Source organism: Pogona vitticeps, chromosome 1, assembly GCF_051106095.1.
Source record: "Pogona vitticeps strain Pit_001003342236 chromosome 1, PviZW2.1, whole genome shotgun sequence".
Lineage (NCBI taxonomy): Eukaryota > Metazoa > Chordata > Lepidosauria > Squamata > Agamidae > Pogona > Pogona vitticeps.
Window position 1 is genome coordinate 201,001,241 of NC_135783.1, and position 20,149 is coordinate 201,021,389.

Genomic DNA, 20,149 nt, shown 5'->3' on the forward strand with positions numbered 1-20,149 from the left:
GTAGTTATTGTTACATATCTCCCTCTTTGTAAAATAACTCATTTAGCCCATTTCATTCATGTTTTTATCTGACCCTTCTTCCAAGGAGTTTGTTGGGGGGGGGGAGGCAGTTTTACTCCCAAAAGAGCCCTGTCCCTGCTTATCACTATATTTGACTTGCCTAACTGGATATCAGATAACAGGTGTTTCAGCAGTTCTCCCTAGGCCCAAGGTTATAAGAGAAGTGTAATATTAATTGTTTTGAAAACTCCTCCCCCACCCTCTTAGTGGTGTTTTACCACTCAAAGGGATGATGCATCTGCTTCTTATAACTTTCCTGTGTGCTTGTTCTAACTTTAATTATAATTCCATTTAATTTCTTCTTAGTAGTGGAGGTACTAGCAGTCGAAAAGGTATTTCGTTACCTGTAGTTGAATAGTATGAGTCTGGAGCAAGTAAACCCTTCCTCTTTGTGCACAGTACTGGCTTGAATTTTTGAAAATTTACATTTCATATTTTTTGACAGGTTTCACAGCGACAGAAGAGAGATTTGGGTGTAGACCATGCCTGTCCCACCTCCTCCAGCTCCTCCACCGCCACCAACGTTACCTGTGGTAAAGTTCACCTTTTGATTTTTATGTGCTCCTGACAATTGTACAGGTAGTCCGTGATTTGACATAAGGACATGAAGCATGTTGTCGATTCCTTGTGCTTGGACCTCAGTGGTTCAAGAGTTTAGTAGTTTTGTTCGGAGGCATAGAACCTGGTTGGCAGGCAGAAGGTCCTGGAGTCCATCACCGGCATTTCTAGAAGGAGCTGGGAAGGATTCCTGCGCAGAACCTTGGGAGCGGTGGGATGGGGTGGCAGTCAGTGTTGACAGTAATGAGCTAGCTCCATGGCTCCCCACCTTGGGTAGACCTTGTGTCCTTGGACTGCAGTTCCCAGAAGCCTTCACCACTAACTGTGCTGGCTGTGGTTTCTGGGAGTTGCAGTCCAAGAACACCTGGATCACCCAAGGTTGGGAACCACAGAGCTAGATAGACCAGTGGCCTGGCTCAGGAGAAGGCAGCTTCTTAAGTTCCTCTCGTCTCCAGAAATTGGCTGGGGAAGATGAGATACTCCACATTATGGGGTTCAGCACAACTTTCCTACTCTGAAATCATATTCCTTCCTTTTGCTTGCATCAAAACATGCACAGAGAGGCAAGATATGTCAAGGAAAGTGATTAGTATTTCCTCACAGCTGGTAGATGGGCTGCTTCTATGCCATTATATACCTCTTCCCTCTGAACTATGAGGAATACTAAGGAAAATGGTATATACTAGTGCAAAGATGGATGACTGTGATCTTCCAGATGTTTTTGAAATCCAATCCGTGATTTCCCCCCAGTGACTATGCCGGTTAGGGGTGATGAAAGTTGCTAGGGAAAAATACTTGCCTGTGTCTGCTATAATGTATTCTTTACCTAGAACTACTTTGAGGTGTCATCATGGTAGAGATGCCAGTATGATCACACTAGCAGCAAACCTAGAGTGCTGAGTGTTGAGAGAGCTGAGGAGCAACTGAGGAGTGTGAAAAAGCAGGAGTATCACCATTCTCTGAGGTCTGCAGAGGTACCCAAACAACACTCTGGAAAGAACAGAGTGGAACTAAAGCAGCTCAGCGTTTGAGACCTGAATTCCAATCAAGAGACAGATAAGAGAATGGGAAGGATTAGCTGGAACTCAGATCTGGGGGACTTATTTTTAGAGGAGAGAGGATAAATGAGTTTGTCACCCTTTTCACTTGCACTTGGTTTTCAGGTCTGTCCTGTCCTGTTCTCTTTTATTTCTTCAGCAAAGAAATAAAAAAAAATACATAACATCTAGAGATCCTGTTCATCTTTTTTACATACATCGTGGCCCTTGTCTTTGTCTAGGACATCTAGTTTCCACAAGATTCACATGCATATGGGAACTACTTTGCAGATCTCTGATCACCTGTGCTCCATTTCCTTGTCAGAAAACCTAAGGATGCATCTAAGCATCATTACATTAACATGGGGACTGTGGCCTCAAACACTGAATTCTTGTGTTTTGATATTCCATAAATGCTGGAATTTTCCTGCTTGCGACAGCAATGATGTACGAAGTGAAGTGGAAGAATTCATCATACTGAGCCGTCATGTCAAATAATGTACCAAAAATGTTACAAAAGGACAGGTGGAACTGAATTTGTTGTCGTCCCCCCCTCCAGCTGCTGGGGGCTCCCAAATGCTGCTCTGTGTTCCTGCTGTGTAAGTTAATATAGAAGAGATCTCAGAACTGAAACTAGGAACAGGACCTGGTGTTCTACTTGCCATTAGGACTTAAGTTCCATCTCTGTTACAGCTGTCCCTACCCGTCAAAGGACTCTGTTCGCCAAAGGACTCTTATCTTTAATCCAGTTGAAACAAAGGATTGCACAATGTGTTCTCGGAGGCTTTCATGGCTGGGATCCGATGGCTGTTGTGGGTTTTCAGGGCTATTTGGCCATGTTCTCAAGGTTTTTCTTCCTAACATTTCACCAGTCTCTGTGGCCGGCATCTTCAGAGGACAGAAGCTAGAACTCTGTGTTCTGGTATTCACAGCCAAACAGCCTGAAAAAACCTACAACAACCAAAGGATTGCACACTTTGTCATCTGCCTCAGTTTGCTGAGCAGTACTAAACATGGTTTTCCAAGGTGTTTAAACTGGCCATCAGCTGTTAGCATTTGAATTCCAAACCAGAATCTAAGACACTACTTCAAATTATGGTTTATGGCAGTGGTGGACAAAATGTGGCCTGTATGCTGCATGCAACCCCCATGGGCCCATGTGTGGATCCCAACTCCTTCAAAACATTTCCATTTTTTTTAATTTTAAAAATAAATTATGGCTCTGAAAAGTCCCTGGTATCTTCTAGAGGTCATGGTGGCACTTTTGCAATCTTTTGAGGGGCCCTCACCACTCTAGGACACCCCTCCCAACACCTCTAAACATATAAGTTAAGCTCTTTTGGCCCCCAGAAACTGCAAGAAGACATTCTCTTGGAGGTGCCCTACTCCGGCTTTATAATTTTAATATGAACAGCCAGGATTAACAATAATCAGCCAATTTGGATATGCCAGTGAATGATGGCTAGCCCTGCCCTGAGGCAGAGTGGAGCAGCCATGTCAGAGAATAAATAGATCCTATAAGGCAGAAAATGGCAGTGTGGTGCCAGAACTATGTGGGTATTGCATGACCTACACCGTACCCCTAAACTAAGCTAAGAAGTCAGCATTAAAGGAAGATTAATCTCTCAGCCCAATCAGTTTTGGTACAAGAAATGGCAAAAGAGTTGTAGCTCTTCACCTCAGACTGCAAAACATCAGCCTTAGGTGAGAAATTAAATTTGTGTATTCTTTCCTATTTATTTGTTCCTTATGTAGTAGTAGTAGTAGTAGTAGTAGTAGTAGTAGTAGTAGTAGTAGTAGTAGTAGTAGTAGTAATAACAACAATAACAATAACAATAACAATAACAATAACAACAACAACAACAACAACAACAACAACAACAACAACAACAACAATAATAATAATAATAATAATAATAATAATAATAATAATAATAATAATAATAATAATAATAATAATAATAATAATAATAATAATAATAATAATAATAATAATAATAATAATAATAATAATAATGTGCCGTCAAGTCAGTTCTGACTTAAGATAGCCCTTTCCAGCTAGAGACTACTTGGAAGTGGTTTACCCTTTCCTTCTTCTGGAGGGTGCCCTGGGATTGTGCAGCTAACCGAAAACTACAAAAGCTCCCTCTCCTCACAGGTGGCAGAGTGGGGAATTGAACTCTCAACCTCTGACTCCACAGCCAGATACCTTAACCACTGAGCTAATCACCCAGCTCCTTATTTATTTACTATTGCATTATGCCTTTTTTGAACAAAATGAAATAACTAGGGGGATCTGGACATCACAAGGACTAATTTTTCCCCCTCCAATCCTTTCCCCTTGAGCTCCAACACTAATGGAAGATCCCTCCTGCTCCTATTTCTCCAGCAGCAAGACTCATGATGATGACTGTATTTGGAGCCCCTAACTCCACAATAATGGCTCTGTTTGAAGCAGGCTATGATCTCTTATCACTTGCTCTTGCTCACTGGGCTTCATATACATTGTAAGCCAAAAACTGGGGTGGCACAATTGTCCATCCTGATTTTTTTTAAAGGGATGCCATTAAAGGGATTTAATGTACCACCTAACTTAGAGGGAAACCCTACCTGAATATGTGGTGAGTAATCATACCAAACATAGTTTGATGGATCTCCTCAGTTTCTCCTTGTCATGTGATCCTAAATCAAGCCAAATCATACATTTACTTATAAAATAATCTTAAATATCAAAAATTGGATTGTTTATATAGCATCTACCTAACTAGCAGTGCTCTCAGATTTGTTGTTGTTACAGGCCATCAAGTCACCTCTGTCCTATGGTGACCCTTTGAATGAATGATGTCCAAAATGTCCTGTCCTCAACAGTCCTGCTCAGGTCTTGTAAACTCAAGACTGTGTATTGCTTGACGGACTCAGTTCATCTCGTATTTGGTCTTCCTCTTTTCCTTCTGTCTTCATGTTTTCCTAGCATTATTGTCTTTTCCAGAGAATCTTGCCTTCTCATGATGTGCCCGAAGTACGAGCACCTTCAGTTTTATCATTTTTTCCTCCAGAGAAAGTTCAGGCTTGTTTTGAAATAGGAACCACTTGTTTATCTTTCTGGCAGTGCAAGGTATCCAAAAAGCTCTCCTCCAGCACCATATTTCAAATGAATCAATTTTTCCTGTCAGCTTTTTTTACTGTCCAACGTTCACACCTGTGCATAGTAATCAGGAATACAATACTGTAGTGTGGATTGTCTTGGCCTCGGTCTCCAGTAATACATCTTTACACTTGATGATCTTTTCTGATTCCTTCATTGCTGCCCTTCTGATTCTTAATCTTTTTCTGATTTCTTGGCTGCATTCTCCATTTGGATTGATGACTGAACCAAGATGTACAAAATCTTTAACAATTTCAGTGTCTTCATTGACAACGTTAAAGTTGTGTACTTCTTCTTTAGTGATTTTTGTCTTCTTAATTTTCACACAGTGAAATTTCATGCCGTCCTGCTTTGGCACTTTCTTCATCTTAGGATTCCTCCTCAAAGTGGTCTACAATCCTTTTATCTCTTCTGTATAGGTCTTCCGTATATTGTTTCCACCTTCTCGTTATTTGAATCTGGTCAGATAGTGTGCTTCTCTGCTGGCCATTCAACATTCCTAATCTAAGCTTTAATTTCCCTTTGATTTCTTGGATCTTCTGGAAGAGATCTCTTGTTTTTTCCTCTTTTGTTGTTCTCCTCTATTTCTTTGCACTGGCTATTGTAATAATTCTCTTTGTCTCTATATAATAGTTGCTGAAACACTGCATTCAGGATTCTGACCCTTTTTCTGTCACCTTTTACTTTTACTTCTCATCTGTCCTTTAAAATTGTGTTTCTTCTGTCATCCATCTAGATTTTTTGTTTTTGTTTTTCACTATAGGAATTGGGTTTTTTGCATTTTTCCCTAGTAATACGAGTAACTCTGGTTTCATTCCATAGTTCTTCTGGTTCATGGTCAACTGAGTTTAGTAATACAAAACTGTTCCTTATGTGGGCTATAAATTCATCAGGAATCTTATTTAAATTATATTTTAGCACTACAATTCTTTTAATGTTCTTCTTCAGCTTTATTCTGATGTTAATAACAGTTCATGAACAGTACCTCAATCTGCTCCTGGTCTTGTTTTGGCAGAGAGGATACAGCTTCTTCATCGCCTGTTTCCAGTTACATAGACTATTTAATTTCTATATTAGCCATCTGATTGTCCACATGTACAGTAATCTGTTTGGTTGCTTGAAGCGTGTATTTGCAATAAACAGATTTCTGTGAGTTGTTCTCCTTCGTTTCTGACCCCCTAAACCAATTTTTTCCAGCAACATCTGGCTCTTCTCTGTTTTCCACTTTTGCATTCCAGTCACCCATGATTATGAGCATGTCTTGTTTTGGAGTGTGATTAGTTTCCTCTAGATACTTGCAAAAATGCTTTCAAATTCATCTTCTTCACCATCTGAAGTTGGCACATAGACTTGAATAATTGTTATGTTGATAGCTTGGTTGATGTAAAGAGTCCTCAGCAATGCTTGGGGGCAGCTTTTCATGGTGTCTCCAAAGTTAAAAACAAAACACCAAAGGAAGCTGTTGTAAGCATTACGTAACAAATTCTGGTGAGCTTAACAGAAAATAAATTCAGTGTTTGAAATGGTTCATTCTCCCTAATCATAATCTGAATGATGATACCTGCAAAATTTAGAAAAGTTGTAAATATCTAGCACAGGAACCACACTGTGAGAACATACTTATTTAGTGGAATCTTGAACAAGCGTGAGCCAGCATTCAGAACATCTGGGAAAATTTAAGCTGTTTCATGTTTCTCATTTTATGTGTGTGTGTTAAACGTGTTGTTTCTGTTGAAGGTCTGTGGGTTGCTAGCGTTTATAAAGCTGGAAGCGGCTCTTCTCTGTTTGAAATGGTAGATTAAATTCCTTCCCAAGTGGTTTTAATAAAAGGTGCTGTAATCAAGTATTTTGTTCCCTTGCAAATAAAACTAGGAGAACTTGTGTTTGGACAGTGCATGTCTTCGTATCTACAAAATGAAACTCCCTGAGCAAATTGTGTGTCTAATTTCAAAATAGCAAATTAGAAGAAGTATCTGTTTCTTCTGTTTCCTGTAAACAAACTTTTAGAAAAATGAAGCGGGCGTCCAAATATTTAAGAGTCTGGAAGTGACCTGTCTGGATGTCCTGATTTACTTTCCCTTTTGGAACATGCTTATTCAGGTTGCCATATTCCAGTTCTCCAAATCTAGGTAGTCACATTTGCAATATATGCAAATTAAATATATTAATTGTTATCGTGTTTTTCTACCAATGTGTTTTAGCTTCCACGTCATTTATATAGTAATTACTGAGTACACTGTACTATTCTTGTGCAGTGCAATGGTTTGCATGCTGGAGTTGGACAGAGAAGCCAGATTTCAAATTATACAGATCCATAAGAACCCCACAGGAACCCACACACACACACATGACACAGTGCCGCTAGCTTGCTGAGGAGCTCTGCTGGTGCAACAGATGTCCTCAGCTATGACTAGTTGTTACTAATTAAAGAGTTCCTTTTTCAGTTTCAAGCTGCAGACAACTTTGTATCAGCATACAACCCAAAACTGGAACAAGGAACTCTTCAATTAGTGGCAATCTGTGGCAGCCAGTGATGTCACTCCCATTGCAGAGGCAGAGTTGTGCAATAGGATACTGGCCAGTGTCTTCTTATTTCAGGAAAAAATGAAGGGGAAAGTGAGAGCAAACTGCAGCTATGAAGGTACCATTTCCTTCAGCAATACAGAGTGAATATGTAAAAGCAAGTGATTTCCTGTTAAAGCAATTAACTTTGTTAATCTCCGTTTCCTAATAAACAGAAGCATACAATTTCTTCTGCACATTTATAGAGATGTAAGATCCATTTAATTTAATAGGTTACATACCTGAGTCAATAATTCAACAAGCTATATGAAAACAAATACATGTCGAATGATTTATTCAGAAAGGACTGTATAATTTTCATATCATTGTTTGACTTCTCTTTGAAAAAAAATTTGATTCACAGCAACTGTTAGATCAGTAACAAGATTACCAACCATCATAAGTTTTTAACATTTATACTGTACTCGTCCTCTTCCCTGGCTCCTCCATTGTTTATGCCAACTCTTCCTTTCCTTGGTGCAGCACTTAGAAACCCATGGAAGATAAAATGGAACTTAATTCTGTATTTCTGGAAGACCATAGAATCATAGATTTATATAATTATAGAAGTGGAAGGGACTCCAAGGCTTATCAAGTCAGCCCTTGCCAAAGCAGGAAATGCAATATAGCACATAACGTCAGAGCTTGGAGAAATTCCATTTTTGGACTACAGCTCTCATAATTGGGATAGCTCAGTGGTTTAGGTATATGGCTGTGGAGCCAGAGGTTGGGAGTTTGATTCCTCCACTGTGCCTCCTTGATAGGAGCTGGACTCAATGATCCATAAAGTCCTATCCAACTCTGTAGTTCTCAGATTAATAATAATAATATCCTCAACTGACAATCATTGCTGTGGCTTCATTGCTTTTTATCTCGCATTCAGAGACAGCTCTGCGGACAGATTTCACTGTTTGCAGGCCAGCTGTGGACAGATGTTCCTACAATTATAATATTTACCCGGAGTCTTCAGTCTCAGCGAAATCCTGTCAAAGTATGGGTGGTTAATCACATGGAAAGGCTTGCTTTTCACCAAACAATTGGTCAAAACTGTGATGGAATGTTTTGCCTTTTATCTTCAGTTTTGTATGGATTAGAGCAATGGTCCCCAACCTTGGGCCTCCTGATGTTTTTGGACTACAACTCCCAGAAGCCTTCACCACCACGTCTGCTGGCCAGGATTTCTGGGAGTTGAAATCTAAGAACATCTGGAGGCCCAAGGTTGGGGACCACTGGATTAGAGAGCAACCTTTAAAAAAAAAAAAAAGGAAGGCTTGGAATTAGGACCAGGTGATAGGCACTGGGTGACATGCCTAAAACCTGGGTTAAACCCAGTCAGTCCAGTAGCAATGGCAACCCTAATGCTAACCACATGTTTAGGTTGCACATCTGCCTTCCAAACCTCAAGGCTTTTGCTGCATGAAACTTATTTGAACTTCTAACTGCAGCAAACATAGCTCCTATGTAAGTACACAGATTTGTCAGGGATGTGTAAGAAGGGTGATGTGCAACAAGGATGACGGCACACGGCTGATCCTTGGTTTTAGGAAGGATTTGTCTCTCCAAGGCATTTGTTTAGGACACTGCCAGAGCCCAGGTAGCCATGCCAGGGCCATTCCTACCCTTTGGCACAGCAAATGGTAATGAGAAGCAGTGGGAGTGGCCATCTCTTTTTCTTTGCTGTTTCCTGGGCTGCAGAACATTCTAGGCCAGTGGTGGCGAACCTACGGCACACGTGCCACAGCTGGTACGCAGAGCCCGCTCTGTGAGCACGCAATCCATAAGTTGCCAGATCACTACTCCCCTCCTCCCTGCAGCCAAACCTGAGGAGGCAGCTGCAGCTGTGGTGCTGGTGCTTTGACAGGCGGCGAGCCAGGACCCGGAGCAGCTGGCGCTGGCAGCGGATCTGCAGTGGAGTCTTGAGGCGCCTCCGTGCCCAGAATTCCCCCTTCTACTGCCACTTCCAGTTCTGCCACCGCCACTTCTGGTTCCACCGTCCGCTGGGTTTTGTTTTGTTTTTGTTTTTTCAGTTTGGGCACTGTTCTAGGTCAACATAGATGGCAGGCAACCTCACCAGACATTTTCTTCTCAATATAAAAGTGAATGCCAACCCCTTTGTTGTCCTATAAATATGTCTGGGGCAGAGAGAGATGCTGAGAACCACAATCAACTCTGTGGGTTACAGAGTTTGCTCCGGCATGCTGTCAGCCTACTACTGGTCCACGTATACTCCTTACTCGTCTAGGTGCAAGTGGGGACTCTGAGCTGAATGGACCGGCGGCAGCAGCGACACAGAACAGTGTTGATATCAACATCCATATCTGAGAATACTTGGAAACGTTTAATTTTTCTTATGTTAAAACCAACAAAAATGTGTTCATCTCCCACTTTTTTGAAACCAATTTGGCTTACAAAATTTCTCTATAAAGCTCTGAAGTCTTATTGCCAGTATCCTCGAGCTGAGCAAGAGAAAAGATCCATGCTGTGTTTATGAGTCTTTCCATTATGTATCATTAACGTGTTGCATTGGAATTAGTGTGTGTGGAAGTATGTGAAAGCATTCTCCAGTTCCCTTGAATAGCCATTTCTGATATTAAATGCTGAAAATACTTTGAAAATTAGGAAAAGACTAAACAATACTCGCTTTGCACTTAGGACTGATCAGAGAACAGCATAGTGCTTGAAAATCCTCAACAAATTTCTGCAAAAATGGCTTTAAAAATGTCCTTTAAAAGTAATTTTTGAAAGTCAATAGAAAAATGTGTCTTGTCGCACCAAAAATCAACTTTGTAATTACTTGTTGCATTTCTTTTTAACTGTAGCTTACTTGCATTCTTGTTATCCAAAAGCTTCCAGACTCTGACCCAGAGGACCAAAGTTTTCCTACTTCTGCCATGGGTGGTTTTCAGAGAGTAGTTGGTGTTAGTCTGTTTCAGCATGGAAAGCAGAAAAGCAGGGGGGAAACCAAAAGAAAAAAGAAAAAACCCCACAAAGTAAATAAGTAAACAGGAGGGCACCATTAGGACTAACAGATTTATTTGTTGAAAGCTCATGCTGAAATAAAACTGTTAGGTGCGACCATGCTTTTGGTTTTGTTATACGTGCTTGAAATAGATTGTCTGCCTTGCCAGAAGACGGAGTTCATCAGAACACATAGAGCCAAGGATGTACTTAATCCTGATGTTGGATTAAGGGTCTCAGGATTCCTGTAATTCCTCTCAACACCCTATTTGAAGGAAACAGGGGAAAAGACATTGGGGAAAGTCATGTGACTCTGGGGTGAAATGGAAAGTCAATTCCCATATCATGCTTTAGAGAGAAACTGTCATTTAAGTGCATTGATGCTTGTACTACATAACATCTAATTTCTTGCAGGCAAATACAGAAAAGCCTTCCTTAAGCAGATCGGAGCAGGCAGGACGAAATGCTCTTTTGTCAGATATTACCAAAGGGAAAAAACTCAAGAAGACTGTTACCAATGACAGGAGTGGTCCAATCCTTGATAGTGAGTATATATAATTTATATGGTCAATGGTATATATCATTTATATCGTCACCACAACATTTAAGTGGAAGAATTCTGGTACAACTAACTAGAATTCTTGAAATTGTGAAATATGTTGTACTGCGAAGTTTAGAAATGAGCTCATGTAAATGTATTTATTTATTTGTTATATTACTATACCACTCCATCTAGTGGCCTGACCTCTACTCTGGGTGTAAAGACCTCCCAATAGTCATGACTTATTTTAGACCAGAAATGGGGAACCTGCAACTTTGCAGACATAAACGGAATGTTGCTCCCAGTGTTCCTCACCGTTTGTTAGTTTTCCTGGGGCTCACGGAAATCGAATTCCAACCATATTAACAAAGCCAAGATTCCTCTGGTCCTTTTCTAAATCGAACTGTTGTTTGGGGGCCAGAATAGTGATGGTTCCATTTCAGACAGGTAAAAATAGACTGCAAGCTCTGTTGTGGTTTAAGAATGATGAAGGTCTTAACCTTCTTCCTTCTTGTTTCTACAGAACCCAAAGGATCTGGTGGTGGCGGTGGTGGCGGTGGTGGTGGCGGTGGCTTCACCAGTGGTGGCGGCAGCGGTGGTGGCGGTAATAACTATGGTGGTGGTGGAGGACCTCCTGGTTTAGGGGGTTTGTTCCAGGCAGGGATGCCAAAGCTTAGATCTACAAACAGGGAAAATGGTAAGGAAGGTATCTTTTTTTTTTTTAAATCAAGAGCGGTTCTGTTCAGTGAAGTAGAGTACATTGCATTTTGGCATTTCACATTTCCACCAACTAACAAATAATGAAGTGAACCCTGGAGACACTACGGGCTGCCTCTCTTTCAAAGGAACATTTGCCTTAGGCTGCTCTCTGGGCTCTTTTTGTCCGCATGAGGGCTACCGGGTGTTCCATTAGAGTGAAGCCAGACCAGAGGCTTCATTGTAATGCCTATCCCAGAATACACATACAGTGGGGTCTCTACTTAAGAACGTCTCTATTTAAGAACAATCCAACTTAAGAACAGCTCCATTTGCTAAATTTTGCTTCTACTTGAGAACAGAAATCCAAGATAAGAACAGGAAAAAAAAACCTTTCCTGCTCATTTTTTAACCTTAGGTCATCTTAGGTTAAAAAAAATTCTCCCCCTAGTGGTAGAGTACGTATTAACCAGCTTTGCATTAGTTCCTATGGGAACTAATGCTTCAATGTACGAACACACCTCTACGTAACAAAAAAACAGCCAGAACGGATTAATTGGTTTTCAGTCCATTCCTATGGGAAATTTTGCTTCAACTTAAGAACGTTTCAACTTAAGAACACCATTCCAAAATGGATTAAGTTCTTAAGTAGAGGTTCCACTGTAGTTTCTATGGACGGAAAAGAGCAGATACAGATTAAATGGTTTTCAATGCATTCCTATGGGAAATGCAGATTCAACATAAGAACTTTTCAACTTGAGAACCACCTTCCAATACGGATTAAGTTCTTAAGTAGAGACCCCACTGTATAATTTAGGAGTGAGCACCTTGCAGCCCTCCAGTCTGAGATGTTCTCAAACTGCAGCCCATGTCATTTCCTCGCCCTTAGTTGCACTAGGGACCATCAATGAGACGTGCATATCAGCCATATGAGAGGAGGCACAGCGGCCCACCGGTGACTTTGCATTTACTCAGAGATCATTTGTGTGTCCATCCCATATGCAAATCTCTTTCTTACCTCATCCTGTTTTAACACCATCACCACACTTCCTTGCCGTTAGCGGCATGCACGTCAAAGGAATGGGTGATATCCTGCCTCAGCTGAGCACATTGATCAAGTCCTTCCAGGCATCCACGGTTAAGGCCAACCTATGTAGCATGTCTTCTTCTGCCTCCAAAGTTCTCCAAGTGTTTTTCTGCTTCCCAGACCCCCAAACATTATATCCTGGTTTCATGTCTGTTTGGCTGTGTTTCCTTCAGCTTGTTGTAGGCATCCTTCAGTCTCGAGACACTATGGTATCGTGCTCTGTATGGAGGTCTTGGAACAGCATCTAGTGTGGCTGAGAAGGGCAATTCGAGAGTGACAATAATCCCTTCCACAATGAAGGCAAATCCAATCTGTCCCCTGTCCAGCTCCCTGGTTTTGCTCGTTTCGGGACTGCCTCTTTGCCTCGGCCTGCTGGACAAGGGTCTCTTCCTCCAGCAGCTCTAATCTATTTATTTTATTTAGTCATCAAATTTGTATCCTAGCCTTTATTCATAGGGCTGAGTATGCCAGGCATACTCAAAATTCCCTTTTTGTTATGGAATTACACTGTGAGATACAGAAGGTTGACATGCCCAAGGCCAGCCAGTGAGCTGAGCAGAAATTCAAATGCAGCTTCCCACAGTCTCAAGTTCAGCACTTCCAGCCATTACACTCTGTTGATTCTCTGAACTACGGTGTTTTGTGTAGAGCTTAAAGAATTTTTATGTATTTATCTAGTGAATAGTATGTGTGTTAGTGTTAGTACATACCATTGTAATCCACCTCTGTATTGTGTTTTCCCGTAACACCTTTTACTGTGTTGGAATCAAATATGTTCTTTTTGTAGAGGCGGCCCAGAATGGACACAGTTTTATTTTATTTATAATAATAACACACTTGCTTACCACCCATCATACATAAAAATAAAATCTTCGTTCATGTCATAATTTAAAATCTCAGTCACCAACAGCAAAAATATACAGAAATCATGGTGGAACATAATAAAGGGCACATTATGAGTATACTGTATATTCTTCCCATGAACTAAAAGGTTGGAAGTGCATTTATGGGCCAGAGAATAAGCTAGACCAGACTTTCCCAGTATTTCAGAGGAGCTGGATTACATGTTCCACCATCCCCATCCAGCAAAGTCCAGAAGGCATGCAGGTTGGAGATGATGGAGATAAGAGACTGTCACACCAGGAAGATCTCAGGTTGGAGAACATTGGGCTAGGCAGTTGGAGGCTGGCCAGCCATGTACATTCCCAGCTGCAAAGATCTACCATCATGCCTTGAATGTAATGGTGCTTTTAAAATACATGCAGTGATCTTTCAGCCTGTGTTGATGCAACACAGACCTTCAGAGCTGGTATTATCTGTTGTGTCACCGGCTATTTATGGATCTCCCTTTAATCTCCCTGCACTAGACATGCCAGAGTTTCTCTGTGAAGCTGCCTCTTCTAGGGAAATTCTGGTGCCAGCTTGCATATACATTCTTGCAGCTTCTCCAGGTACATTGTATTAACGCCTGAGCTTGCTTTCCCCCCACCCACCCAGCCACCACTGAGAATATTCAACAGAGAAGGCTGTGCTTTATCAAAATCTAACCCATGAGGGGAGGTGGCATGAAGGCAGACCTCACCAGCATGCTTAAAACTCTTGCAGATCATCCCTTGCAGATTTCCTAAAGAGGCCAGCAGTCTCTTTAGGCTTCCTGGAGTGAAGAGATTCACCCTGTCATAAATTTTCAGACATGCCGGTCACCATCCCTGTAGTTTACAAATAGGCTTTTCAGAACTCCCCAACCCCAACCCCACCACTGCACTATAACCAAACCATTTCTTTTCTTTCTCAGATTCTCCAGGAAGCAGAGCGCCAGTATTTCCACCCGGAGGACGAGCAACGTCTGCTAAGCCTTTCTCCCCCTCCGGCAGCCCAGGGCGGGTTCCGGGCCCTTCTCTCGGACAAAGAACACCAGCTCCAGAACTCCAGAGAAGTCGTATGCCTCCCCCAAGACCGGATGCTGGCTCCAGGCCGGACACTGGCGCGCCTCCTGTGCCGAATACTCCAAGACCTATCCCTTCCAGTCTGCACAATCGGGGAGCTCCCCCTATGCCAGGAGCAAGCAGACAAGCCAGCTTAGGGCTTACGCCTTCACCTTTCCCAGGAAGCAGAAATCCAGGGTTTGGAGGATCCGTTCGCCAGTCGTCCCCCAGCAATCCTGCCTCCACGTCCCCTTTCTCAAACAGGCCTCCTCTTCCTCCTGCACCAGGCAGGCTGACAGAAGAGAAGCCGCCTCCACCACCACCTCCAATGGGATACAGGCCCTCTCTCAACAGGGAGCCTTCTCTGCCACCTCCTCCGCCTCAGAACAGCAAACCTCCAGTTCCCTCAACACCTCGACCATCTTTTGGGGCTGCGGTTCCTCCTCCCCCTCCCCCGAGCAGGCCGGGGCCACCCCCGGTTCCTCCCACACCGGGTGGCAACGATGACATGCCGCGGCTGCCTCAGAGGAATATATCGCTTGCGCCTCCCGCTCCACCCGGTCTGTCCGGCGGTGGTCGCACAGGGCCTCTCCCTCCCCCGCCAGGCGAGAGGCCACCACCACCTGTGAGAGACCCCCCCAGCCGGTCAGGTAAGGCTCTCCAGCAAAAAGAGACCCTGAGATCTTGTAAGGTGCCTAGAGCAAGGTTGCAAAGGTCCGGCCCCAGTTCATGGGCTGGAGCATCCCTCCAGCAAAATCACTTTGGTGCCATAGGCAAACAAGCAGAATTGTGTAGGCCACCATCATCACCTGAACACACCCTGTCTCACCTGAGCTTGGAGGTGAAGCAAGGTTGGGCTTGGTTAGTACTGAGATGGGAGACCCCTAGGGAATGCCAGGCTAGGAAAGAATCCCGTCTGAAACCCTAGAGAACTGTTGTCAATCACAGCTGACCATGCTGCGGTAGGTGAACCCAGGGTATGGATTCAGCATCGGGCACCTTCCTACATCCCTGTGAGCTGTGGTCTCCACTTTCATTCCTGGTTCCCCAAAATATCCTGTCCATTGTGATGCAGTTCAGCCCTCTCCATTTAGAGAGAGAAATCGTTGTCATCTTTGTGGTTTTGCCCCACTACATTGCATTATAAATATACGTAGCTGCCGTCAGAGGCTTCTGTCTTTTATGCCCCGTTTTGGATGCCAGGTAAGGAGGCTGTTCAGGAGAGTCTGAGTCTTGGTGCATCCTGGTGACAACTCCTTAAGGCCCTGTAGTGTGTCCCTGACATTACTGCTCCCCCTCCTGCTGTAAAAAAGTATGTACAACATGTATGTGTAAATATATAATTGGGTTTATATGCAATGGAACATCATGGTTTCCCTTAATGGAAATAAATAGAGTATGTTTGAGATCCAATTTGTAGGCAAAGCTGTTTGACAATTGCATTGGATCTAGATGTGGTACATTGCCATTTATACCAACAAACTGATGCTGGGAAATGGGATGCTCTCAGTCGGTACTTGTTTCCTGTTCATTCAGAAAAAATCCAGTAGAATGTGGCATGGGAAAATAATTTGTTAAGTAGGAAAACTCTCTCTGTGTGCATGAATAATATTAGCACTGGCTTAATTTTAGTAGTTTTCTACTAAGATAATATAATTGCAGGCCAGGTTTCCTATTGCGGGTAGAACTGCCGTACATTTGAAACCAATAGCTCTTGGTATGTTTTGTGCAAGATAATTCTGTCTAAATCAAGCATGGGCAACATGTGGCCTTTCAGATGTTTTTGGATTGCAACCCCGGCCACCATTGTTGATGGACTACAACTCTCATCTTCCAACATCTAGACAACCACTCAGTCCTGTCATTATTTGGTAAATTGTGCAGAGAAATAGTCGGGTCCGGAAAAGCTGGGTATCAGTGGCTTTCCCTGGCGTTGCTGCAGGAGAGGTCCACTCAGCATCTGGTTACTTCCCAAACAGAATAAGATAGCAAACTCTATTTGCTTTAAGATAATGAAGAGAGAAGTGAAAAAGTAACATACAGGGACAGGGAATGGTTACTACCTTTCTCCTTGCTTGCAAATGGATCTTGTGTTCCTTTCGTGCATGGCATTCTTTGGTCTGCCTGCCCAACGAGATGAGATAACTGCTTTCAGAATAAGAAAAAAATATACTGTATCCTGTGTTGGGAATGTAAATATGGAGGGTGCTGTGCTCAATATAAAATATAACCAACAGTTGTTCCTTTCCCCCCCCCCCCTTTCTTGCATTCAGGATCCCTTCCTCCACCCCCACCCCCAATAAGCAGAAATGGCAGCACTTCCCGGGCTTTGCCAGCCACCCCACAGCTTCCTTCCAGAGGAGGCTTTGATAAGCACAGAGGCGGACCTGTGCCGCCGCCGCCTCCTCCGCCTGACAGACCTGGCTCCGGAGCCCCACCACCACCTCCTCCACCCTCCTCTGCCATGAGAAACGGCTTCCAGGATTCGTCGTGCGATGGTACGTCAGGGCAGTTGTGTTTGGCCGCTATCTGGCACTTGCTGTGGAAGACATGGGGTTGTATGCTCCCAACCAACATGCCTTCAAGAGTCTTTGTGTGTCGGGCTTCCTCCCCCCCCCCCCCAGAAGGGGAAAACACCATCTCCGCTGCCAGAGCAGCAGCATGGATCTTTGGAGCCTCTTGGTGTTTTGGCCTACAAGTCCTATCAGCCCCATCCAGAATGACTAAAAGTGAGGGATTGTGGGCATTGTAATCCAGAAATACCCAAAGAGCCAGAGATTTCCCACCCTTGACAGAGGGAACTATTAATATAGGAAACTGTACAGTACGTGCAAGGGCTTACAGTCCCATTGTGGAACCACCAGTATCCCATACAGATCAGTTTCCAAACAGGATTGATTACTTTCAGATACAGAAAACAAGTGCAGTGGGTGGTAATAATTTTTTTTAATAGTAAGCTCATATAGTTTTAAAAAATTAGCAAAACAATCTTCTTAATGCTTAATGCCTCAGTACAAACACTTTAGAATTTGGTTACAAATGGAGCTGGTTCTTAAAAATATTTCAGTCCACAAACAGATAAGAATGAGCCAGCTCATTAGTGTGCCAGTTCAAAACCACAAACTGCTTGTATTATCATTCATGTTTTTCCAAGCAGTTGCCTGCAGTTCGCTAGGAACAGTGCACAGGTAACAATTGTAAGTAGAGGCCTTCCTACTTGGAATCAATGCAGGTCTGTACAAGGAAGCTGCAAGGGTATTACAACAACACTGTAAGCTGATACGCTAAGAGTAATGTGGTTGTTTGATTCTATGGAGAAAGCCGGATGATCTGCTTTGTGGTTGAGTGGATGGGATTAGAAAGAAAAGCAAGAGGAGGAGAAGGGGATTTGACAATGCTTGCAGCCAGACATGGGGCTGTAACAATATAAATGGTGCTGCTTAATGCAAACCAAGTGTCTTGTGTTTCCCCAGTGTTAAAAGCAATAGACTTCCTCTGCCTTGAAATGAGACCCCAAGCCGTATTTAAAAAATATAAGTAACATCACCATCTCATGTGTTGTTTGCTGAGAAGTAAGCACACTGAATTGAAGAGGGTGTACACCTCAGCTGATAATATCTGCTTATGGGAAATGTACTCCCATAGGAATAGGACTGCTGGGCAAAAGGCAGAGTACAGTGGACCCTTGACTTAAGGAATTAATCCGTATTGGAACGGTGGCTGCAGGTCAAAAAGTCTGTAGGTCAAGTCTCCATTGACCTACAGTGCATTGAAAACTGATTAATCCCGTAACAGGCCGTTTTTGTTCCATTTTGGTTTTTTTCTGGTCTGTAAGTCAATTCTCAGGCTGCAAGTCAAACCTACATTTTGCGGCCAGAGAAGTCTGTAACTCAAAAAGTCTGTAAGTCAAGCCGTCTGTAAGTCAAGGGTCCACTCTATGTTTGACTGTAAATAGCCTAGCATTGCTTAAATCCACTGACCAAACATAGAGGGGGATTCCATTCCTGGCATTCTCTCCCTACCTCTACAAGGAACAGGAAGAGCAAAGCTGTCTGCATGGTCATGTGTTTGCAAGTAGTGTGTGGAAAAATTCAACCCAGTCCGACCATGCCCTCTAACTCCATCCAATCTTTAGAAGACTTGTGGAGGGGAAGAGGATTCATCCCCTATAGCTATAGTTCCACACACCTTGTCTTATACTGTAGAGGTAGTTTTTAGATTAGCAGTACAAATTATAGCGAAATGGCCTTGAATGTATGGGTGGGATACCATATCAGAGTGGCACACACAGTCTGTCTATAATAGTGTTGGAGACAATTCTGCAAAAAAAAAAATGGTTGTTACTGTTGTGTGTTCCTTAGATGAGTGGGAAAGCCGATTCTCCTTCCATCCTCTGTCTGACTTACCACCTCCAGAGCCATATGTGCCCATGAACAAAAGCTACCCCAGTAAACTGGCAAGGAATGACAATAGAAGTAAGTATTTTCTCTTGAAGCCTGCTTGAAAACAGCACGTTTGGTTAATGATTGCTGAGATGTAAATAAATGAAGCACTTTGAACACTCAGGTAGTTTTTAAATAAATGCAGTAGGTGGTAATAATTTAAGTGGGAAGTCGAAGCGGTGGAACTGGAGAAAAGTATTTATGGGTTCTGCGCAAATAACGTTTGTCGAGATATGGCCACCTATCCTGGCAGGTCATCCCAGTGATCTCGTTGGTCATGGGTTATGAAAGAAGGAACCTACCACCACCTCCTTAGTCACAATATGGAAAAAATAATCCTGTGCAAGCCCAGTTCTTAGTGAATGAAGGATAAAGAAGTCCCCTGCTCTGTGATAGGCAGAGGGAACTGGGGGATCAAAGTCTCCGGGAATCGGGAGCAACTGGCTGGCTTTCTGCAGCAGCGTCAGACTGCGAATACCTACAAAAGGGTCTCTCGCTCATGTAGTTCAAGTATGCTTTGTGTCAAGGCAAATCAAGGAGACTTCTAGGTTGTGGCACCCCACCTGTGGAACACCCCACAGATATGCAACTGACACCACCACTTGCAAAGTTTTGACACCAGTTTAAAATCCTTTCTGGTTGCCAAGGCATTTTAATTGATAGATTTGGCCTACTTGTTTTGCTTTTGCTTCTTTTCTGTGTTTTGATTATTTCCTTTAGACTTTATTGTTTTAATTATGTTTTACTGTTTTGACTCTCTTTGTACATTACTCTGGTGTCTGTGTTAGAGAGTTCTTTAAATGCTTCTCAAAAGGAAACATGCAATAAAAATAAATGTGCAGCTTATCTCCACCTATTGCCTCCTTCCCTGTGGGCTAGGCTGCAGTGGAGAGATAAGCAGGAGGAAAGAATCAATAGACACGGAGAAATGCCAGTAACTTCTCCTTTTCTGCACTTCTGAGGCCGCAGTTCCCTCCAGCTTCACTGCTTGTTTTAGAGAGAAGCTCCTGAATTGTCATCAGCTGAAACCTGACTTACCCATAGCTAGCTTTATGTAATGTAGCCAGCAGGGATACACTGCTTGGATTTTTGGATTCTAACTTGCAGAATATTCCAAGAATTCCCTGAAGATACATAA

At 42.8% G+C, this 20,149-nt stretch overlaps 1 protein-coding gene across 4 annotated transcripts in view; it reads left to right on the forward strand.

Moving 5' to 3' along the window:
- WIPF1 (WAS/WASL interacting protein family member 1) overlaps positions 1-20,149 on the forward strand; it is a 97,146-nt gene that overhangs the window by 70,479 nt on the left and 6,518 nt on the right. For 2 of the 4 annotated variants that reach the window (XM_072980321.2, XM_020805155.3), the window contains 6 exons: positions 506-593; positions 10,735-10,864; positions 11,385-11,558; positions 14,440-15,219; positions 16,843-17,067; positions 18,931-19,044. In XM_072980321.2, coding sequence (XP_072836422.2) covers positions 543-593; positions 10,735-10,864; positions 11,385-11,558; positions 14,440-15,219; positions 16,843-17,067; positions 18,931-19,044 — 1,474 coding nt within the window. In that variant the 5' untranslated portion in view covers positions 506-542. Of the gene's footprint in view, positions 1-275; positions 393-505; positions 594-10,734; positions 10,865-11,384; positions 11,559-14,439; positions 15,220-16,842; positions 17,068-18,930; positions 19,045-20,149 lie in introns of those variants that run through there. The other 2 variants (XM_072980331.2, XM_072980340.2) reach the window with 2 other exon arrangements.